The sequence below is a fragment of the Vanacampus margaritifer genome, chromosome 2 (assembly GCF_051991255.1).
Source record: "Vanacampus margaritifer isolate UIUO_Vmar chromosome 2, RoL_Vmar_1.0, whole genome shotgun sequence".
Taxonomy (NCBI): Eukaryota; Metazoa; Chordata; class Actinopteri; order Syngnathiformes; family Syngnathidae; genus Vanacampus; species Vanacampus margaritifer.
In genome coordinates, this window is record NC_135433.1 from 35315755 (window position 1) to 35339527 (window position 23773).

Consider the following 23773-nt stretch of genomic DNA (forward strand, 5'->3'; position numbering starts at 1 on the left):
TGGTATTAAATTTAAAACAATAAGAGTGCTGCTAGGATATTTTGGATTTATCCCAAAAATGTCTCTTTGGTGCTCTTCAGTGGAGGGATCCGCAAAAGCATTTTCAAAAAAGAGACCAAACTGAGGTACTCAAAGGTGTTCCAAGTAAATAGTCAATTTCAGTGACAGAGAAGAATATGTGATGATGACACTCATTTTGACCACCATGCACAAGATATGGACCAAAGATTCATAAGCAGAGGATACAAAAAAGAAATTATTTCCACGGCTCATCAGAAAGCTAGTAGTCAAAATTGAAATGATTCGCTGATATGAAAAAAAGAAAAAAAAAAGGAAGAAAGTAAAAATTAAGTGTCTTTTGTAACACCATATACCTCCGAAGCCAACAAAATGAAACATATAATTAAACAAAATTGGAGTATCCTTACAAGTGACAACTTACTTAGAGAAATACTTGCACATACTCCAACAATCAGCTTCCGGAAGGCCCGCACCCTTAGCAATAAACTAGTCAAGAGCTATCCTCCTCTCTTTGCAAAAAAAGACTTGGCCCAGTAAAACAACGGGAAACTTTAGATGCGGCAACTGTGCATTGTGACACTATAAAGACTGCCAATGTTTTTACAAATACATGAAATCAAAAATACAATATAAATTTGTTTATCAACTGTAACACTACGAATGTGGTCTATAAACTTGAATGCGCTTGTGGCCGCTTCTACAAACAAGCTATACGAACTGGCAATGCGGCAATCCGGTCCTGGAGGGCCGTAGTCCTACAGGTTTTGGAGGTTTCCCTTCTCCAACACAGCTGATCATATGATCAGCTCATCAGCAAGCTCTGCATAAGCCTGATAACGATCCTGCTGATTGGAATCAGCTTGTGTTGGAAGAGGGTAACCTCCAAAACCTGCAGGACTGTAGATTGTAAATAGCATATTGTGTTTATTTATTATTGACTTTTAAAAGGATTGCTGATTGGATGATGAGTACCAGCTGACTGTGAGTCCATCCCGCTGTGAACATGTGACTAACTTCTATATAAGCAGTTGTATGACAGTCCTTTTCAGCTTGACCTGACGAAGTCCTACCACGGCAATTTTTAATCAACTGGCCATGTGGCAATAAAGTCCTTTTACTTGGAACACCTTTGAGTGCCTCAGTTTTCTCTATTTTTTGAAAATAATATTAGATTTACCTTTTATTAGGGCGTCAGATTTTTAAAAATGGCCGATACCGTTATTTGTCAAAATGCCCAATAAGTGAATCTGATGGAACTTACAGGTTCACCCTCGTCTCCGCGAGGGCCGGGATAACCCTGAAAAAGATGTAAATGTTAATTTTCTACATACAGTATGTAATACACAACCATAAATGTCACAATAAGTACACACCTGGAATCCTGTGCAACCCGCTGTACCATTTCCTGGCACACCGTCCACACCCTGGCGATGTCAAGAAGAACATCTTTACATATACTCACATACACACACATACAAAAAGAAATGTTGCGGCAGGGCTTATGATGGATGGCAGACATCTGCGTCCCGCTCGATCTTCCTCACTCACCCTGCCTCCCATTGGGCCTCTGTCTCCTGCAGACCCTTTGATTCCTCTTGGTCCTTTGGATCCCTGGGAGAAAGAAGAAATGACAAGATGGGAAACATATGAGAAATGGCGTGACGAATGATTGAAAACATTCGGATGTTGTAATGATGGTTGTGTCTGCGTGTAAAAGATAGCATGGTTGGTTATATAACAACGCAATGGATTTAGCTCAAATCTAGCTGTTTGTTTGCTACTAATTTGTGATTGTATGTACACTGTATGTCTATTTTTGTAGCGTGAGACAGACCTCTGGTCCAGGAGGGCCTTCATCTCCTCTGTATCCGAGGGAACCAGGCCTGCCAGGCTCACCCTGCAAAACATCAGCACTGTTATCATGTCATACCACACCTGAGGCTGGAGCAACGTAGCTCGGACGCTACATGTAGCATTAGTTGCTATCAACTTCGCTACAGAAAAAGGCTTCAGTGAGCTATAGTCACATACAGATTAAATTGTTTCCGTTGGATGTTTGTGGAGAAAAGAAGTGACCTCTTCTTTTCAATCTTCTGGCCGACCCTCAAGTAACAACTATGTTTCAACGCTTAAAGCTTAGCATGGCTAAAATGCTTCTTAAGAGTGATTCAAAGTAGAGTAGCGTAATTGATGGTCATGTTGTGCCAGGACCATCAGTTGGAAATACCAAGTTTTCAGGGAGTCTCATTTAGTTATTACATTTGGAGAAGTTTCAACAACAGCTGGGCTCAGCTGCTGCATGAGCATTTCCTCTGCATTGTAAATAATAGCTCGGATATTATGCTTTTTTTAAGGCATAGAAAATCCAAAGCTGACTGTAAGGAGTGATTTATTTAGCCTGTAAGGACTTGGCTGTGAGGACCAAAAACACACCACTAAATACAATGGACAAAGAGAATAATTTTAGGCTATTTGGAGTAGCAATCACTTTGACATAGTCAACATTAAATTGTCAGAAATATCCAGGCTTTAGTGATGACATCCATGGTTCAGTTTTTAGATAGGCAAGAAGTTGTGATGTAATATTTGGTATTCAATTGTTTTGCCTTGGTAATAGTGTATAGTTTAAAGGGGAAACCAATCCAACCCACTCTGATTAATATTGTGTTTGTGGAATATGAGTTAAGCAGCAAAATCAATCTGTTTTTAATCCATCTCAGTGGGCGGCCATTTTCTCACATGCTGTCAACTGAAAATGACAATCACAGTTGCTCAGGGTTTAGGTAACGACCAATTACGGTTCAGCTTGTGAATGTCACATGACCAAACAGAGGCCCATTTTTCACTTGCTGTCAACTGAACATTACAACCAGTCACAGCTCAGCTTCAGAAAACAGGTGAGCCATGATTGGTCGTTACCTGAGCCCTGAACAACTGTGATGTCATTTTCAGACAGCAAGTGACAAAATGGCTGCCTCATGAGATTGATAAAAAAAAAGGCTGGGTTTTGCTATATAATTTACAGTATATTCCACAAATGCAATATTAATCAGAATGCTGTGTTTAGGCTAGTGGGGGTACAAGTTATATATCATTGTATAAAAAATAACTAAAAATAATTTAGTCTATAACTACTGTATGTGATGACAAGGGAGATTACACAAAATATTGATCACTTTGGCTTTTTATAATTTTCTTCTATTTTTTTTTTTGCTGGTAACATTATTTTATTTGAAGATGGAAATACACAACTAGAAATGTTCATCAATCAATGTTACAGATCTCGGGGTGACCTTGCACTATATGGTATTATTAGGTTATTTCAACAGTATCAGTATATCAGTGAGTCATAATTCTAAAAGTATTGTATTATCTCAATGAATTTGCTACTGCGTTTGTAGCTCCCTAAAATAGCAAGTGTGGTCCAGCATGTCCATTTTCTCACTTAGTACAGTAGTTCTTTACTTTCCCTTCAAGTCTGATGAGGAAGAAGAAAAAAAAGGAGCACAAAGGATCCATTGAAAGCTCTGACATCACAGAGGCTACCGCAAGTAATCCATGTAGAGCATTATTTTTGATGCACTGCCTGGAGCCTTATTAGGAACCATACTGAGGCTTTGGCTGCATGAGATGGAGAGAAGAACTGAGTCAGAAGGGAAAGAATGAGCGTAGATGTTCCCGGGAGGGGTTGAACACTCAAACCGGGAGGAGGAGAAAGCATACGCATGAGTGGGCAGCAGCCAGGTTCAACACTGTTAAAATGTCCCGGCCCCAGTGTGAAACATGAACGCACATGCGCACTGAGTCCACCTCAGAATGGAAAAAAAAGCTGCTGAAGTGAAAAGTGGGTGTTTTATGGAGTTGCTGGATGAAACAACAAGGTGAAAACAGTGTGCCACTGTATTTCCTGCGTGTCTGTATAATTGTATTTGAGAGTGTGTAGGTCTCACAGGGTCTCCGTTGGGGCCAGTTGAGCCCTCTCGTCCCTGCTCTCCGCGGGGTCCTGGCTCCCCCTGGCAAAGAGAAGAACAAATGTGTAATCTAATTTACAGGGCCCGTCACAATAGGCAATAAAGCAAATGGAGTCAAGTTGAATTGTGGGGAATTTGATTCAAGTGGAAACCGTAAGTTGCAAAGCTCTCCGAGGCTGTGCATTTTGGAATTCAAAAATTTTTTGGGGGGTAATTTTTGTCAAAATAGACAAAATAAAATATAATCCAACATGGGAAAGTGGTAGCAACGTGTCCGTACTAGTGTTAATATTATTAGACATTTTCAAATTTAGTCTCAGTTTTAGTCCAGTTTCAATCACGCTTGTCAGTTTCATAGTTAGTCAACCTCATTCCGTTATTATTTAGTCAACTTTTAGTCGACTACAAATCTTGCATTTTAGTCTTTATTTTAGTCCAAGAAGACGTAATTTCATTTATCTAATTTTAGTCAAAGACTGTCAACATTTTAGTCTAGTTTTAGTCAGTACAATCATTTTACCCCTGTATATATTTTTTGTCAACAGATGATGTTGAACATTTTGGATCTAAAACTATTTCAAACAAAATGTTCTCTCATCTTTTTGATGAAAAACAACTTCACACTCCATTACAGTATATCAACAAGTGGCTACTATGGTTCCATGCTACGAGCTAATAAATTAGCTATCATTAATTAGTGGTTGGATTAACATTATTATTGGAACGTTATAGCCCTTGGATTAATGTTAAATTATAACTATAAATTAGACTTTTTTTTTTTTACCTTTCACTGTGAATCCACTTCTTGTCTGTCCCATGTGTTTGTGCATATTGCACTCGCTAGCTGTAGATTTTAAAAGGGGGCGTGGCACTGTGTCACATGACAGTGTCACAGTGACAGATTAGCAGAGACAGGATTTTACAAAGTCATATCATTTTCATCTTGTCTTTGTTCATGAACTAAAATGTTCATATAATTTAGTCTATTTTTTTAATGAAGTGAAGTACATATTTGTCTCGTCTTTAGTCTCAGTTATTGTTTATTAATAAGGATTTTAGTCTAGTCTAGTTTTTGTCCGGTGAAAAATGTGTGTTGACGAAAATATTTTTGTTGAGTTTTCGTTAACGAAATTAACACTACTTAGTACAATAATAATGAAAGAAGAATGAAATGTGGGCTGCTGATCAAAACTAAAGCATTGCATCAAGATTAGTTATTGAAGCCAGTTCACTTCCTGGCCATGAGCATAGCACCAAAGCCCCAACTGTTGGGCCTGGGAAACTCTGACATCTGTTTATTATGATTTATTATTTATGTACACAGAATGCAGCTGTGTATTTTGGCCTATAAGTATATAGTCTGTTTGACCCACACATTGTAAAGAGTGCAAATGAGGGACTAATAAAATGTTTGCATGTCCTCTCTAGGCAGCTGAGGAGCTCCACTATTTATCATCATGATCATCATCACTTACTGCCTCTCCTCTTGTTCCTCTGTTGCCACGGGAACCTTGCTCCCCCTTCTCTCCACCTGCTCCCTACAAGAGGTTACCAACCATGACGACTTATTGCACAGACAATCCACATAACCGTAATCAGAATCAACATTATTTACGATTTCGCCACGAGGTCCGTCTGGTCCGGGTGCGCCCTGAAAACACAAAAGGAAAAGACATAAACGTGACCATTTGGGGACCAAAGTTTTGCTGGCTTTCACTGGGTGAACTTACATCATCGCCACGCTCGCCTTTGTCCCCATTAGCTCCTCTGGGTCCGCTTTCACCCTGCCGCAGCACATGATAGTGTCAGAACTTTCTGTTTTGTTTTGTTGTTTTTTTTTTTGGGGGGGGGGGGGGGGGGTCTCTATCTGTTGGTTTACCTGAGGTCCTAAAGGCCCGTAGTTTCCAGGTCTTCCTGGTTCCCCATCTCTTCCATTATCTCCCTAGAATAATCACCAGGTGACTTGATACACCGTGTTTGTTTCAAAACATAAATCTATAACATCTTACTTTTTCTCCTTTGGACCCATAAGGACCAGGGTCTCCCTTTGGCCCAAGATCACCCTGAAGACCCTGGAAGACAAAAACAGCTACAGCTGAAACCACAATGCTTAATTGTTGTGGCAGCCAAGCATGCATGCACTGCACATGTGTGTGTGTTTGTGGGCAATATGTCTATATGGCTTCATTTAAACAAACTGACAGTAAGAATGTAAACCGAGCAGTGATTAAAGAGCCAGGGGCATTCCAGGTTCTAGGCCTGAGATTGGTCAATGCCGCTCAAGGAGTAACATTGCAAAACATACAATTGTAGCAAATGGCTAATTTTTATAAACAACATGCATGTGCCAGAGGCAGACAAAAGTGGGCGGCGTATATGGTTCTGTACAGTTAACATGGATAATCAAGACAAAGAAAAATAAATATATAGTGTGTGCACATGAGGGTGTTGCAAGCCCAAAAAAAAGACATGAGCTATTTCCCTTTCCCTTATAAAGTGAATGTTAATGTCAGCAAAGCATGTACTGTATGGCCGTACATGTGTCAAATACGACTCAAAGTGAACCATGGTGAAAAAATTACAGTTGGCGAATCTTTGCAGCACTGCATACATATATTTTGAGGCAGCATTGCAGTATGCTACACTGTATCGTATTATTTGTTATTGAACCACAAAAACCTGTCTGGCTGGCACTGATCGATCATCCCATTGACAGTGACAGAGGCTCTCAACACTTTGCTTTTCTAGCCACAGGTATACGACGTGTTGTGAAAAACACAAAATACAGATACTGTATTCTAGTACTGAGAAAAGTCATTATTATTATTTTTCCCAATGCCATTCAAAATTTTGAATCGCAGCAAAACTAGTTGCACACAGTTGCATCAGTTGAGCCAATTACGGTATTGTCACTTGACGTGTGTGTTCATTTTTAGAGATGACCATCATGGAGGAATGTGAGAGAATGTGTGAGAGAGGTTGCCCTCCATGTAAAATTTCATATGCAGGAAAAAAAATAGAGCATGAGTTGAAGTACCGGTAGTAGTGATCATTATGTAATTAATTATTACATAAATTTTTTTTATAAATGTTTAATTTTTTTCAGGTAAAAAAAAATAATGCACATTTAAAAAAAAAAAGTATTTTGGGGAGAAATGTTCATAAATAACATGCAAATAGTTAAAGTATTGAAAAATGTGTTGTAAGTGTACCTCTATAGAGGAGATCATAATTCTTCCGCACTCTTTGACAATGAGAGCGCCACTGCCACCTACTGTAGTGGATGTGCAACTACACTTTATTCTAATACGACAACAACAACAAAATTAAAGAAATATGTTCCCTGAGGTCACGCGTACCACCACAAAGGGAGGAGAAGTCAACACTCAACAGACATGACTCTTTCAGGTCAATTTCTGTAATCGTGGTTTAAAAGTGTTTACATGTTTTTGTGGAAGAATTTTACATAGTGCCAAGTCAGTTGGGGCAAAATGTGCTCAATGATGAACTGGTTGGTTTAACGCAGCGGGCACCACAAGTCACATGACCAATTGATAGACACGCCCCAGCGCTGTCAGCACACTGATGGAAAATCTTAAACTCACATCTGATCCAGGAGATCCTTTACAGCCAGAAAGACCAGGGAAACCGGCTTCCCCCTAACAGAAAAATGGACAACAAAAAAAGAATATCATTTTTTAAATATAAAAAAAATGTCAAATACATTTGCAGTATACATTTCTAATCAAATATGCATCCAAATAATGATATATTTTTTCAATTTAAAAAAAAGTTTTTTTTTTTTTTTTATAGTTAAATGAAAGAGTAAGACTGGCGGTTAGTTAAAAAATGATTATAGTTTGCTCAGTTGCTTTTTTGGACGTAATATTGCCATTTTACAAAATATTCTTTAGTAAGGAGTCTATATCTAATTTATATCTCTGGACAATTAAATGTTTTTTTTTTTTTAAGATTTGTCACAGGTTGGCACTGTTTATAACCCACCTTGCGTCCATCAACGCCATCGTTTCCCCTTAGACCTTTGTCTCCCTATGGAAGAGGCACAGACACAGAAGAGAAAGTGAAGCAAATGGCAAAGACTCAAACACAGTAGAAGCGTAGAAGGTCTGACATCAAAATCAATTTCACCTTGTAGCCTTTGTGTCCTCTTTCACCCTGCAAAGAACATGTCATTTATTAGCCACATCCGTTATGCTACACGCTAATTCTAGCACATACAACAATAATGTTTTTTATTTGGATGACTGGATTATACCTTCTCGCCTCGACCACCTCGGTCTCCCTGCAAAAAGAAAAGCACACATTATAACACGCTCAAATGGTTGTTTTACATTTTCTATTACGATAATTGTCACTGATTATTAATTAAATGAAGTGACATTCACTTGGTGTTTCGCTAAATTCTATTATGACGCGATGAGGTCAGTATTGTTGTAGTGGAGGTTTTACCTTCATCCCACTGTATCCAACAGGACCAGGATCTCCAACGCTGCCCTGTAACATAGTGGCAATGTTGAGAATTATTATCATTGCGACGTCATGGCAGAATGGAAGACTGAATATCAAAAGTCAACTACCATGGCACCAATATCTCCTTTCTCTCCTGGCATTCCGGGTCTACCAGTTTCTCCCTGTGGAAAGGTAATACAAAAAACACAAAGATCTGTCATTGAATAGAAGGTTCTTGCGTGCCAATTGGTCAATTCTTCTGGGTCAAATTTATAAAGCATCATCTTGTATTGTCATACCATGCCGCCAGTGTCTCCATCTGGTCCTTTAGGGCCTCCTGGAGCCTGTAGCAAAAGCAAAATGACAGGTGATGACAATGCTGGTTGAAAATAAAACAACTAACATGCTAGGAGTTGTTGCAAACGTGTCATTGAGCACTTACATTGCAGTCAAATGAGCAGCACTGGAGAAAAAAAAGGAGATTTAGAGTATTAAAAAAGAAAGCAAAGTAATAAATAATTTTGTTTGAGATACAAAATTAATGATCAGACATACCACATCCTTGGTCTCATTTGTCTGAAAAGGGGAAGAGAAAATGTAAATAAGATCCAAATACAACCTTTGGGGAATTACAGAAAGGAGAAGACAATCCATACGATCATATCTATGATGTTTCTGATGGTTCCCATCTTGTTGGCTCTGGAGTCATCTGCAGCTGTGAAGTTCTGCCTGTAGTTCTGGTCAGTGGCGATGATGGAGAGTCGAGTATCCTAAGAAGACAAACACAAATGGGAAATCTTTAACATCCATCCAAAACTAGATGTCGATTTTTCTTCTCAGTGTCACACGTAAATGTGGCTTATACGTAGAGTACAATTTGACGGTCCCTTGTGTCTACCAATCAACTCCCTGAGCCAGGTGTTCCTTGTTGTCCCGTCAGTTTGCTGGTATTTATCCCTGGTTCCTTTTCTTTGTTGGTTCGTTGTGTTTGCTGACTCGTTGCCTGTCATTAGCCATCCCTCCGAATTATGTCATGTCTTGCCGTAGTGTTTGTTTGTTAGTTTGAATCTTGCTTTTCGGACTTAATTATTAGTTAATTTATTTATTCATTCATTTTGTATTTTTGATATTTCCATTCTCCTCGTTATCCTTTTTAAGGTTTTTGGAAAATACATTGCTGAGAACCTTTCTGTCCTAATTAATAATTATAACACAACCTTCCGCGATTAATCGTGCATACACTTCCCCAAAATGTTGAAAAAGAATGAATGAAAAGCAGGGGCGGTTACAGGTGGAAATAGGACCAAAGTGTCAAATGCTTTTTTGTCCATATAAAAGGCATGGCCATGTGAGAAACTGATTTCACACCAGCTGCACAAGAAAAAAAACAGCCATGTGAAATACTATCACGACCAATGGCCCATCGTTAAGTCCATCCACCATTTTTTTCCTAAATGACGATGTCACTTTTGAAGATGGCGGCCCATCTATACAATCTTCCATCCACATTCTACTGTATACCACTTGTTCTCATTAAGGTTGCGGATGAGCTTGAACCTATCACAGAAAACTTTGGGCAGGAAGTAGACTACACGCTGGACTGGTCGCCAGTCAATTAAAGGGCTGATAAGACAAGAAAAAAGAGAGGAAAAAAAACATTTACACTCATATTTATAGTTTCACACCAATGGAAAATTGAGAGCAGGGTGTCAAACATACGGTTCGCGGGCCGGAACTGGCCCGTCATGGGATCCAATCTGGCCCGTGAGGACAGAACACTAACGGATATTTTTCTCTAAAACTGATGACGACCACTTAAATGACATTCTGGCTTTTACTCAAGATTTGATGAAAACATTTTGCAGTCATTTTTGTTGACAAAAATTTCAGAATACTCAGCAATTAGACAATCTAAAAAAATGGGAATATTTTCAGAATGGAAAAAAGTAAATATTTCAACATGCCATTATTTATATCTTAACTCATTAACTGCCATTGACGGCTATAAACGTCAAAAATTTTAACTATTTGTATTAGTTCAACATTTTTTTTGTTGAAAATCTAGATTTTTTTTATTGTACATTCAGTTTTGTACATAAAATTTGTGATTAACCGCGAGTTAACTAGTGAAGACATGCGATTAAATACGATTAAAAACTTTAATCGCCTGACGCCCCGAATTTTTAATAATATTTTCTTTCTTTTTTTTTTGGGGGGGGGGGGGGGCTATAAACATCAAAAGTTCATTTGAATTATTTCTATAAGTTTAACATTTTTTTTCCACATTTGTTAACAAGAGTATGAAAACCTTTGAAAAATGTTTATTGTACATTTAGAACATATAGAATTTGTGATCGATCGAGAGTTAACTAGTGAAGTCATGTGATTAATTACAATTAAAAATATTTAATCGCCTCTTGCCCCTAATTTTTAATAATCTTTTCTTTTTTTATGAATTTATGGCAGTGAATTAGTTAATAGGCCATGGGCAAACTTGTCCGGCCCACTTGAGATCATAAATTTAGGTAAAAGTGGCCCCTGAATTCAAATGAGTTTGACACCCCTGATTTAGTCTTCAATGAACCTAACATAACATCCATGTCTTTGGGGATATTTGAATTTATAAAAATTTGGTGATTCACCATTATAGAATAAAAAACAGATGCCAGTACCTCCTGATCAGGTGAGATGGCAACGGCGAACACCTTGACACCATGTTGCCTAGCCTCGTTTGCAGCCTCCTGCACGCCTCCACAAGGCTCCTTGTAGCCAGTGATGGGATGCCCGTCAGTCACCACCACGATGTACTTGTTCTCATGGTAGTGGGAACCCCTGGAGAGCACAAAATAGCAAATAGGTCAACTTTTCAGCAAATAGCTAAACGTTTTTGAATGCGGAACCCAAATATGCCTGTTTTGCTGTAATAATAATATGATTAATTCTGATTACGCTATGAGCAGCTCAGCAAGACCCCTCTTGATGGCGCAGTCCGTGTAGGTCCCTTTGCCGATATATTTGATGGTGTCAATGTCGTTCTTCAGGGCTTGGCGATCAGTGCTCATGTTACTCAGCTCGCGCACCAGGATGACGTCGTCGCTGTAGTGCAACGCCCCCGAGTTCCACGTCAGGTAGCGGTCGCATCTATGGCGCCTATATGGGGGAGCAAAAACAGTGATGAGTTTGTACCGTGATAAGATAAGTTGAAGTTCAAGTGTGTGTTCTTACATGTCCCTCAGTTCATCAACGAAGCGCTTGGTGAATTCTTTAATCTGGTCAATGTAAAAGTTGGGAGGTTTCTGCCTGAGGGCCACACTCTCGGATGTATCCAATACGAAGAAAAGGTCAACTGGACATTCTGTTCACACAACAAACAAGTAGGCATTGGTGATAGTGACAACACCAAATGAGCACCCAAAATATTGAGCAGAAAAAAATGCAAGCTGCATTAAATGTGTCCTTCATCACTGCAGGCCTCCATCAGGTGTGATGCCCATGGGTGTTTGCTAGCAGACCCATGCAGGCCTCAGCCTCTACAACTTGTACAAACCCCAAAATGGGAACAATTCTGGAGCGCCATCTTCTTTTGCTTTGACCAATCCGAGTGATCGAGTGCATTTTTATTCTTCATCACACATCACACGCTCAAATTCAACAACATGCACTGCAGGCCTCATGTTCACATTCAATCTGTTACATTTTCAATGTGAGCTTGATGCTTCTTCCATAATCCCATTTGATTTTTACATCTCATGTCTGAGTGTACTTGAACGCAACAATGCACATCTGGACCATCGCTTGCGGGAATGTCACTGCATGCACCACGCGTCATATTTAAAGATGAAGAGACAACTTTAAATGCGATATAATTAATTTCACACAGAATATCCACAGCATTCCTTCAAACAAATGAAGAATGTGAAACTTACCCGCGGACTTGGGTCTTTGGATCTGCGTTTGCGCTCTGGCCAGGAGGACGCACAGCAGCACAAGGAGCCCTCTCAAAGTCTCCATGGCTGAACTGCTAAAAAATTAAGCAAAAACAAATACACCCCCTGAAGAAACAAGCGAAAAAAGCGGCCCGAATCCCCAAACTCGATCTTGTTTGAGTAGATTCGGCTCAACTTTTTTTGCGTTCCACCGCCCCGCCGCAGTCAGTCCAGGCGAGAGCCAGAGCGCGCAGAGGTTGACGACGCGCACGACGAGGGAGGAGGGGGCGTGCACGAGAGCTCCATTGGCGAGAACGCGCACCACAGGCTAAAGGTTTACACTATATCTCAGATATGCTTGCTTCCTTATAAGGGAATTATGGATGTAGGAAAAGGAAAAACAACGCAGGCTCAATTTTTTTAGCGTGCTCATATTATTTTGTATTATCATAATTTTATTCAGGAGAAAACTTTCACTCGAATGTCTGAATTTTACAACTTATTAATGAATGTGAATAAATTTGGCATTAAACATCACTTCTATTACTGGGCAGTGGGATTACTCACGTTGCAAACATTGAAACTTGGGGCTACTTTTCAGTTCTGTAAAAACTTCCCTCTGTGACATCTGGTTTTTCAGACCTGATATGAACATTCAACGAGAAAAGGGGGGAACGCAAAGGGAGGAGGGAATTCTTGTCTGCCTCAACCAGTGCAGCGGGAAGAAGCACAGCGCCATCTAGCGTTCATTGTGGACACAACTTTGAGAATTGTGCAGTACACTCCCATGGAAGAGAAGGGTTTACTTGGCCAGGTGATGAGTGGGGTGATTTTTCATGGTTGCTGTGGACATACATGTGGGTGGAGAGACTGTCTTGGACTCACTTTTTCCACTGAGCTCACTTTTCTTGGAGACACAGTTGCTCACAGTGAGTAGATGCAAGTCGGGAGGAGAGAGGATGGGGCGGGTGGGATGAAACATCTGGTAATCATCTCTGTTTAAGAGCCAGTCCTCATAATAAATCACTTCAGTTTTATGGCAGCATGTAGAAATCGTGAGTTTGGGGATGTCTCCATACAGGATTTTCATCACATCCACATTAAACTCGAGTTTAATAGAGAAATTAGAAGTTGGCTTTGTTTTCAGTTACGTAGGAATTTATGAATTTTATAGGTGTGCACATAAAAAAACAAAAAAACAATGACTTTACAAGCATGAGGAGCGCAGCTTAAAGATCACACAAAGAGCTTACTCATCATTACCCAAAGAACATGGTGCACCCTCAAAGGTGAAGATAAAAACTCCTGACAACCGTTTCTGGCCAGTGTAATTGGCAGAGAAAATGAGTTTCCACAGGATCCTGGCATTAAATACAGGACGAGTAGCAAATCTGAGTCAGAGAGCGAGAAAAACCAAGGGCTAAACACAGAACCACTTTTATTATGAACATGGTTTAAGTTAGAAAATGCTGATGAAATAATGATTCCAAAGTAACAACTGCTCTGTGGAACAAATGCATCAAAGAAGTGAGTGGCAAGGGGTGGGGGGTGTTCTCAGGACATTTTTTTTCTCCCCAACAGAAACACGCAGCTGGAAGAGATTAATCATGAGGACTTGGTTATGATTCCTGTGAAGGCTTCGTTTTCATCAGAGTCAATGCACAGATGACAAAAAGTGATGGGTCATCTTGACAGTTTACTCTGCTTGCAGATGCCACAAGGCGCCAGGCGGAACTGCAGGAAATTGCAGTCCCATCAAGATTCCGACAAACGCCAAATAAATAGAAATGACAGGAAATAGCCAGATGAACTTGTAAAGTATCAGCAAGCTATCACTCACTCGTCTCTTTATACGTCTATCAGTGAACATTAAAAAAACAAAACAAGCAAGTCATTCAAGGATAAACAGTCGCTGATTCCAGCTGGTGTAAACCAGCAAGACAAGAGTCAAGTGTCGCTACTGCCCTCTAGTGTATGGATACAAAAATTTAATATTTTCCTGAGAGAGTAAATTCACACCAAAGTGTAACCAATGTAATTTAATTTGAATTTGTCAGTCAGAAAACTACAATGGGCATAATGTATAAGGAAACTTGCAGGGCTGCCTTTCATGATCGTTACAGAGCCAAATTTCTGTACATGACCTTTAAAAAGATTGACTTCCGGGTTCAGTATCTCACAGCAATACTAAGCATGCTTGACAAAAAAAGATCCAGTCTTTTCAATGTAATCACAATGTGTGCAAATATCGAGCGCTTTGCCAGAAAACCTTTGCCTCGAGTCAGTTCATGCCGGAGTGACTTTTGAGGTGCCTCCTCAGGTGGTTAAGACACGTGTACGTCTTGGGGCAGATCTGGCAGTGGAAAGGTCGCACCCCCGAATGGTTGAGCATGTGCTGCTTGAGTACGCTGCCGTCAGAGAAGGCCTTGCCGCACTGGGAGCACACGTAGGGCCGCTCGCCGGTGTGGACGCGCATGTGCACCGTCACCTTGTGCGCCATGGTGAAGCCTTTGCTGCACACCGTGCACTTGAAGGGGCGCTCGCCGGTGTGGGTGAGCCTGTGGGTGCGCATGGCGCCCATCTGGGAGAAGGCCTTGCCGCAATCGGGGCACACGTGAGGCTTCTCGCCGGTGTGCACTCGCGTGTGGCTTCTCAGGCCGCCGGCAGTGGAGAAGCACTGCGAGCAGTGCGTGCACTGGTAGGGCCGCTCGCCCGTGTGCGTGCGCATGTGCTGCTTCAAGTCGTAGCGGTTTCGGAAGCCGCGGCCGCAGACCGGGCAGCTCTCCGGCCGCTCGTCGTTATGGCGCAGCTCGTGATTGGACAAGCACTTTTCCGACAGGAAGCATTTGCCGCACTCCTGGCACTGGTAGGGTTTCTCGTGGTCGACCCGTTGGTGATACTTGAGCTCGCTGATCCCGGGGAAGGTCTCGTCGCAGTATCGGCACCTGAAGCGATGGTTAGGGCTGTAGGGCAGCTGATGCTCGGTCATCTGATGGTTCCTCAGCAGGTGCGCCATCTTGAAGGTCTTGCCGCAGTGAGAGCACTCGTATTTGGTCAGCAGCTGCGCGCACTGGTGCCGGACGCACTCGTGCACGGACCGAAACTGACAGCCGCATTTGGTGCAAATGTGGGCGGCGTTCTTGCACTTCCTCTTCCTGTGGCCGGACAGGTGAGCCTCGGTGCGGAAGGCTTTGCCACACTGCGAGCATTTGTACGGCTTGACGGCCGTGTGGAAGCGCTGATGCTCCAGGAACTCAAAGCGATACTTGAAGCTCCTTCCGCACAGCGGACAGTTGTGGGTGACTCGTCCCCGAGGGTAGGCGGACTTGCCGGCCAGCTTTCTCGATGGCAAAGAGGAAATGCGATGAGCGGAGCTGCATTTCCTGCGTTTACCGCCGCTCAGTAATTTGCAGGCCTCCATCTGGCGGACCTCATCGTGGCGCAGTTGATGCTTCAGCAGACACTTGGACGAGATGAAGCTCTTGCCGCATTGTTTGCACTGGTACGGCTTGTCATGATCTACCTGCTGGTGATACTTGAGATCGCCGATGCCGGGGAAACCTTCGCCGCAGTGGCTGCACTTGAAAAGGCGGCTCTGAACGTGGGTGAGGAGGTGCTCCTTCAGGCTGCTCGACTTTTGGAATGTCTTTCTGCAGTGGCCGCAATCGTAGTTGCGCCCTCGTTTTGGGCAGTGGTGTCGGAATTTGTCCAGCGACGAGGGAAAGCTGTTGCCGCATTTTATGCACAGGTACGCGGCGTTTTTGCATTTGCGCAGCCTGTGGCCGGCCAGCAGGGTGGCCGTTCTGAAAGCCCGTCCGCACTCGGAGCAGTTGTAAGGCTGCAGGCCGCTGTGGACTCGCTGGTGCTCCACCAGCACCGAATGATGCTTGAAGCATTTGCCACATTCCGGACATTTGTGTGTCGCGACCTGCGCTTTGTGACAAGGAGATGAGGACAGATGGGTTCTTTTGGGAGAATCGGGAAAGTCGGCGGACGTGGAAGGGTTTGTGGACAGTTCTTCATCAAACATGACTATCTGAGGAACATTGTGGTCATCGTCACAAGCACTCGGGTGCGACGCGATGGCCACTTCCAAAGACGGGGGCAGAGACAAGGACGGGATAAGAAGATCATCTGACTGAAAAGGAGCTGTGTGGAGGGGAGGGGGCCGGGGGGCAATAAACGATTGTTAGAACCATCTTGTGCAACATTTAACGTGCAGAGACATACCAACAGTATTTTTTGACACTTTTCCATGACACTCTTTGTTTTGGAGGAGAAATTTGATGTCTTCTCCAGTTGATACACACTGTATGTACTCCTCAAGGACAGAAGGGGCAGCACTAAGCCAAGATGCAGTCTGAAAAAAAAAGAGGACACAATTATTTGAAGTATTTGTATAGCGCCTTTCAAGGCGCTTAAACGATTGGCGGTGAACTACATCGGCCATTTTTGACGGCGCACCTGCTTGAAATCTGGGATCGGCAGCAGCTCCTCGAGTCTGGTGAAGAATTCACAAACTAGCGTTTCCAGCGCTGTGTCGAAGTCAGGGCCATACTCCACTGGGAACACGTTCTGGGGGGGGGGGGGGTATGAAAGGTTGCCACCATTACGCAAAAAACATTGGACTGTACATGAACATTACGCAATTTGTATGAATAATTGCTGTCCTTGATGTGTTTGGCTTCTAACATCAACATTTTAATCATCTTCAACAGAACAGTTTGTGGTGACGTTTCTAGCATTAGCTGTACAAGTCATTAACAATGGACATTTATAGCAACATATTTACATGCACGTTTAAATTGATTAACATGTACTATGCGCCCTTGCGAGTCTAAATACAACATTCTGATTATGGAATGTGAATTAAGAAGCATAATTCAACTCATTTTATCCATCTGTGGGGGCGGCCATTTTGACATTTGCTGTCGACTGAAAATGACATCACAGTTGCTCAGTTAGCAGCTGGGATGTCATTTTCAGTCGACAGCAAGTGTCAAAATGGCCGCTCGCTGTCGACTGAAAATGGCAGACTTGCTAGGGGCTCAGGAAACAACCAATCACGGATCACTTGTTTTCTGACTTTGGTCATGTGACACTCGCAAGATGAGCCGTGATAGGTTTTTACTTGAGCCCCGAGTAACTGTGATGTCATTTTCAGTCGACAGCACGTGGCAAAATGGCCGCCCCATAAGATGAACTACTGAATTTGAATTTTACAAACACAATACTGCGTTTCGATGAGTGGGGCTGCATTCAACCTTGTATTACAATACTTGAATACTCAATGACTCATTGACAGCCTGGACAGATATTGTGATGGATATCCGTTGTTATGGGATGGATATTTATGATATGATACAGTACACCAAAGAGAGAAACAACAATATATATTGTATAAGTTTCATTTTTCAGTAGAGATGTGAATCGAAAACCAATTCTTGTTGAAAACCGGCTCCCAGTCTTTCAATTCCTTGGCATTCATGACTTAAAAGGAACACTCGCTACCTCCACACACACTGCTCATAGGCAGCTCACGGGAGTCACACGCCAGTCCGTTTTGACTGACTACGTTTACATGCAGGCAATAGTCGAGTTATGGTCAGAATTTGGGTTTCTGGAACAATCGGAATAACACGTTTACATGAGCAAGTTGACAGAGTTCCCCCCGTATACATGGCGTTTGGAATAACCCGATGTTAGGGGGTGAAGCACGGACACCATCATGGCAGAAATAGATGTCATTTCCGCTTCAAATTTTAAACGGTCAATAAAATACATTATATCCATGTCACTTGGTTTCCTCCTCGCTCCAGTAGTGCGGTTCTTGTGGGTACACGCCAGAAGCGCGGACTTACTTTGTTTGGATAAAGCGGAACTATGTGTGTGTGTCATCTAATGTTTCTACACAGACGTGTATTGAATACTACAAGCTGCAGATAAAAAAAAATTAAGCATTACGAGTGATGTCACGTCTGTCTCACATGAATAGTTAACGTGTCACACATAGAGGCACAATATAACGTGAAATCGCCGCGGAGAAATCAATGTATTTAAGCGAGGCCCGTGTAGGACGCCGATTCCGATTGCGTTTATATGAACCAGTATTCCAGTTATGAAAGGGCCCAAAGGGGCTTTTCGGGTTTTTAGAAACTCAAATAAGAGCATATTTGGGTTAATGCGCGCGTTTACATGGCCTTTCAAAATCCGAATATTGCCAATATTCGGATTTTAAAAGGGTTATTGCCTGCATGTAAACGTAGTCACTGAGGTGAGGCAGGGAGGAGGAGTTTTGAGAGCTCAGTTCATATGACTGTAGAAATGTTACTGGAGTGGACATTACTGTCACAAAATAATCTAGGTTGTATTTTGTACATTTCTACAGAAGATGATTACAAAAAATTGTACCAGTAGTTATGTTTATTTTCAAATCGTTTTCTGTCTTTCTTTTTTTCTGGGGACCCCATGGCACCCCATCGAGGAGTCCTCGAATGTGGATCACTTAAAACTTCACTGTTGGGTTGGTAAGGCCATATTTCTTTTAAACATGTCTCTTGTTTACAGATACAACTAAGACGAAAAAGTGGATGGTAATTCTGTTTATTCTCCTTTTTACAAAAAAAAAAAAAAAAAAAGAGAATCGATAAAAGAATCGAATCGTTAAGGGAATCGGAATCGTAAAAATCTTATCAATTCCCATCCCTACTTTTCAGACACACTTAAATCAGGGATGTGATTTGACCAAAGTGAAATTATCTGAAAATTTAGCCGGGGGTCTGGGGGCCGCTGGCACCCAGATAGGTCCAGGTTTTCCGTGTTTTTAAGTACTTTCAATGCACTCACATGACAAAGAAATAGACAAAACAACAGCATAAATTTTCAATGTATATTGAACTATCCCATATAAAATGGCAGTTTTAGTCAACTCAAAATCAGTCACATTCAAAAACATGGACTGCCTTTGCTTTTAAAAACTATCACTGAGAATATCATCATATCTAACTAATGTGATTACTAAGTTAACACATAAATAATGTTGAAGAGTTCAAATTTCATGAACAAACAATTGTATCATGACCAAATGAAAAGTAACTCATATTAGAGCATACCACAAATGTCTTTGTTATAGCAGAAGATGTTATCTGTCGGAGTCATGTGCATACACAATGAACTACTAAAAAAAAAATATATAAAAAAAATAAATAAATCAGAAACTTTTTTTTTGGGGGGAGATAAAAAAAAGCGGAATTCCGCGAATTAGCGGAAAAATCACATCCCTGTTAAATGGTTGTGATAACCATCATTTTAAAGGATAATTAGGAAAAAGAAAAAAGGAAAAACTTATAACTAAGGGTCAGCAGACACACTATAGTACCTGGCAATTCGATTCGTATCACGATTCATAGGTCACGATTCGATTCCAATTAATCCCAATGCGAATCTATAAATTGATTATTGCGATTTTTTCAAACTCAAATTTAGAAAATACTCATCAGTAAACTTGTACATGTACACTGTAAGATTTGTATGAAAATGTATTTATTGATCTGAAAATTTAGGCTTATAACTGAGCCACTGCATTTAACAAACAGTTAAAATTTGAACAGCACTGAAATAAAATATTAAAGCCTAATGCTCCATTAATATAACATTCTTCCATGCTTAATGTGTGAATTCTAACACTAAGTAAGACGTTTTGTTGAATATTCCCATTAAAAAATAGACGTTTAAAAATCAATTCGGCCGCATATCGAATCGATTCGAGAATTGCACACTGTAATATCGCGATATATTACCGAACAGATTTTTTCGAACACCCCTACACTGTAGTAATATGTTGTAGGTCAACAATCAATCACTTGCCCCCCTCAAAAAGCAAACATTTAACAAAACTAATCTTCATGTATAACTAAAAGAATAAAAGAAAGCGCATGCTGTTCGATGTACCTTGAGGAAATGTTCCCTGCCATCAGTATCTTGAATAAGGCCTTGTACCAGCTTCATAAAGTTGGCCTCTGGTGCTTCGATTACAGGATCATTTGTCTAGACGTCAGAACACAGAATGGCGGTCAGTGATGGCATGACAACACACCATCGGACAACATGACACCGACATCACTCACCTCTTCAATGCAAGACGATCGGATCCGGTTGAGGTGAGTTTCCACAGCTTTGAGATCGTCAGGGTGCTCAGAACGCAACAACTCAAGGGTGGTCTGGTGGAAATTTAACACACACAAAAAAATATATATATATAAAAAAAACAAAAAAGAGAGAGCAATGATGATGACATGTCAAATCAGTAAAATTACCGAATGAACAATACTGAGCTCTCCAGGGAAAAAAAGAAAAAAAAAAAGAGAAATTTAACACAAAGCATATAACAAAATAACATCCATACAGGCAGGCATAAAAAAAGTCCAGTATTATTCTTATTTCCGTCTCTATTTGAGACAATTAATGGTTTACTATCAGCGTAAGCGTGGCAAAATAGTTGTTTGCTCAACTGCACCCGTTGTGCGTGTAGGTATAAGAAGTACTACACTCACTCCTCATCATTTATTCGATTTATCCTAACCCTGCAAAAATATGTCCCCAGCCTGTTTTCCGTGTCTCCCGATTCAAACGCAGGTGATGATCGTTATCTGGCGTCTCCAGAGCTTGCTAATGAGCTGTCATTGGAATCAGCTGCTAGTGATGGGCAGAACAAAGCTTTTTCGAAGCTTTCCATCAAATTGGTAAAAAAACAAAAACAAAAAAAAAGTTCTGCCTGTGAGGCTTCATGTGCACACAAACCCCCCTGGTGGCCGAAATTAAAACTGTAATTTGACTTAGATTTTTTTGCGGTCTTGCAACAGTGTTGTTTTAGGAACAATTACACCTGCTTTAATTGCCAATTTGTATTTTTATTTATTTATCTGTAATTGAGTAATATTTGTTTTGTGGATTATTACTTTGGGTATTATTTTTATTAGGTTTTTTATTTGCTGAAGTTGATGAACTGCACGTTAAAAAAAATAAAGAGTAACATATTTGAATTGTGTTACACTCGTGCAGTTAATCAGCTCATTGATATTGTGTGGGTGATGTCATGTTATGAAAATTTGTAGTGTAGGAAATATAATAACAAATAATGAGGCATTGATTGCATGTAAACTAAGGTAATAGGGTCCGTGCTTGATACTGTGATGAGGATTGTATTTATGAGTACTGATAGTTGTTATGATAGATGAATGGTTAACAAATCTGATTAAGCACGTCACCTTGCAATGCAAATGACGCGAATTTTCAAAGAAAGGCGCCATCCCATTAGTGTTGCAAACCGAGGATAACTTTTTTTTTTTTGCAACCTCCATGACCCCCCCCCCCAAAAAAAGCTAATTTGCGACACTCAAAGCATCCACTGATATGCGGAGAAGCATTGCGCTTTATGTGCTGTGAAACTCTGCAAAAAGTCGAACCACTTTCTGAACCCACGAAGTGCCAAACGTCATCGGTGACGTCATTTGCCCTGATTGAATCACGCCTCGACACGCGCTTCAGAAATGTCTTCCCGGATTACTCGACACACGCTCCGAAGCCTCGGCACATTACGTCCCATCACTATCAGCTGCGGGTCGGATAGGGCAGACATTGAAAACAGGCTGGATGGTGGGCCCCGAGGACCAGGGTTGAGAAACACCGTTCTAGACATAAGATAAAGATATAGCCGCAAATATTGCTGTGCCGCAGAGTAAGAGCGTGTATGAAATATAAATGTGACTATATACCTGTATACAAATCTATTAATATCAATGACAAAGAGATCCAGCATGAGAGAAACCGAAGATAAGTTGCTCACTTCCTCATTTTCTTATCGTTGCTGTATTTTCAGAGGTCACTTTTAGTGCCGATTGATGGCCGTTTCGAGACATTATAAGCAGTATTATATAGCGTATGTACATTGATTTTGAATGGACAAATTGTCCCTTGTTCCTCTGATGACTCCCAAGATATGGGGGAGTGAGAGGTGAATGTGTCCAAATTGCCAGAGCCCTGCTGATTTCTCCAAAAACAAGTGATTAAATAGAAACTCATGCACGTTAGTTCCATTATGATTAGAAAAATACAGTTTTTGAGTGAAAAGTGGGCCATCCTGGGAAACTTTCAAATTCAACCCGAGTTTAGATACCATTTCTAGTCTTATGTAGTACTGTTCGTTAACCAGTTACTGAGCATGCCAGGAAAGCAGAGCAATACAATCTACGACTCGAAAATAAACTTGATTCTTGAGTTGACAATGACAACTCTTGGCAGTGTAAGCATAGTATTTGGTTCAGTGGCTTCCCCCTCACACATGGTGTAGTTTTCACTTACCCTGGCTCTCAGGCCCAGTGACAAGAGTCTCCCCTCTCTTTTACTCATGAACTCCGGAACTGCATCTGTAACCATGGTTACGAACTCCTCCAGCTTGCCATAATGCTTAATGTTCCTCTGGCGAACCACTTCCCACATCACCGCTGACATCAGCCTCAGTGGTGGGACCAGGAGGGCCAGTGATGACAGGGGAACGTTGAATTCTTCAAACACACAGTAGGAAACGCAAAGTGTAAATACACCTGGCCACCTTTTTAATTACTGTGTGCAAGGGCTCAATTTTCACTGGAGACAACAACGGGTCTCTTCTGCGTTCACCAGTAGCTGCTCCTTCATGTTAAACATTGACCACAATAAAAAAAAAAATTAAAAATAAAGGCCTCACACGTCTGTATGAACCATGCATCTAGTGACTCTAGCTTAGTTACGTAGCAAAGCACACGCCCGCGGTATGCTACAATTAAAGCAGGTTACCCCCAATAGTCAGCAGTTAAACTTGGTAAACAACGAATGCATACAATTAAACATCGCTGACGTTAGCGAACAACTAATATGCTAGCGAAAGGCCGCTAATATCACCAAACTAACCCGCCACAACAAATCTCGTTCCAGGGATTAGTCGAGGCCTGTGGAGCCGATGATACACATTTGCTTTTGCAGAGAGAATCGATAAAAAAAATGCAAGTTTTCTTCGAGCTCCCCCATCGAATACATACCCATGTCGCTCATTTTCGAATTCTTCAACTCCGATCAAGGGCAAACATTCTACATAGGTGAATTGTCATTGTATTCAGTTAGCCTACAAGCTAACAGTTTACGTAGCAGGGGCGCCAACTTCTTCCTGAAACATGCTCTTCATAGTGAAGTCCGTTGGCTCAGATTACGTCACTCCATTTGTAGTAGGGGCGTTCGTTTTGTTGAACGTGGCAACCCGATTCAGACCTCGCAAGAACTTTACATCGGTCGCCCATCTGAAAACTTTAAGAACATCATCATCCTCAAATGTTGACATAACAATCAGTAGCA

At 41.2% G+C, this 23773-nt stretch overlaps 2 protein-coding genes across 4 annotated transcripts in view; both read right to left on the minus strand.

Moving 5' to 3' along the window:
- col6a1 (collagen, type VI, alpha 1) overlaps positions 1 to 12634 on the minus strand; it is a 29223-nt gene extending 16589 nt beyond the window's left edge. The window contains exons 1-24 of the mRNA XM_077558878.1: positions 12389 to 12634; positions 11688 to 11817; positions 11412 to 11612; positions 11135 to 11294; positions 9119 to 9232; positions 9018 to 9038; positions 8905 to 8925; positions 8762 to 8806; positions 8591 to 8644; positions 8463 to 8507; positions 8269 to 8295; positions 8142 to 8168; positions 7998 to 8042; positions 7598 to 7651; positions 6002 to 6064; positions 5872 to 5934; positions 5723 to 5776; positions 5608 to 5643; positions 5468 to 5530; positions 3972 to 4034; positions 1856 to 1918; positions 1570 to 1632; positions 1395 to 1445; positions 1283 to 1318 (exon numbers count right to left, since the gene is read on the minus strand). Coding sequence (XP_077415004.1) covers positions 1283 to 1318; positions 1395 to 1445; positions 1570 to 1632; positions 1856 to 1918; positions 3972 to 4034; positions 5468 to 5530; positions 5608 to 5643; positions 5723 to 5776; positions 5872 to 5934; positions 6002 to 6064; positions 7598 to 7651; positions 7998 to 8042; positions 8142 to 8168; positions 8269 to 8295; positions 8463 to 8507; positions 8591 to 8644; positions 8762 to 8806; positions 8905 to 8925; positions 9018 to 9038; positions 9119 to 9232; positions 11135 to 11294; positions 11412 to 11612; positions 11688 to 11817; positions 12389 to 12473 — 1584 coding nt within the window. The 5' untranslated portion in view covers positions 12474 to 12634. The remainder of the gene's footprint in view (positions 1 to 1282; positions 1319 to 1394; positions 1446 to 1569; positions 1633 to 1855; positions 1919 to 3971; positions 4035 to 5467; positions 5531 to 5607; positions 5644 to 5722; positions 5777 to 5871; positions 5935 to 6001; positions 6065 to 7597; positions 7652 to 7997; positions 8043 to 8141; positions 8169 to 8268; positions 8296 to 8462; positions 8508 to 8590; positions 8645 to 8761; positions 8807 to 8904; positions 8926 to 9017; positions 9039 to 9118; positions 9233 to 11134; positions 11295 to 11411; positions 11613 to 11687; positions 11818 to 12388) is intronic.
- Positions 12635 to 13811: 1177 nt separating this feature from the next.
- On the minus strand, positions 13812 to 23620 carry LOC144044801 (uncharacterized). 3 transcript variants are annotated; one of them, XM_077559428.1, is made up of 7 exons: positions 23464 to 23620; positions 22748 to 22950; positions 20515 to 20607; positions 20339 to 20434; positions 16853 to 16963; positions 16619 to 16748; positions 13812 to 16537 (listed from the first exon to the last, which is right to left on the minus strand). In XM_077559428.1, the coding sequence occupies exons 1-7, from the start codon at positions 23474 to 23476 to the stop codon at positions 14670 to 14672; spliced, it is 2514 nt and encodes an 837-aa protein (XP_077415554.1). In that variant the 5' UTR covers positions 23477 to 23620; the 3' UTR covers positions 13812 to 14669. The 3 variants fall into 3 exon arrangements, with proteins under 3 accessions (XP_077415554.1, XP_077415556.1, XP_077415555.1); XM_077559430.1 differs by lacking the exons at positions 22748 to 22950; positions 23464 to 23620 and adding an exon at positions 20941 to 21080; XM_077559429.1 differs by lacking the exons at positions 22748 to 22950; positions 23464 to 23620 and adding an exon at positions 20704 to 20918.
- Between the last annotated feature and the right edge of the window lie 153 nt (positions 23621 to 23773).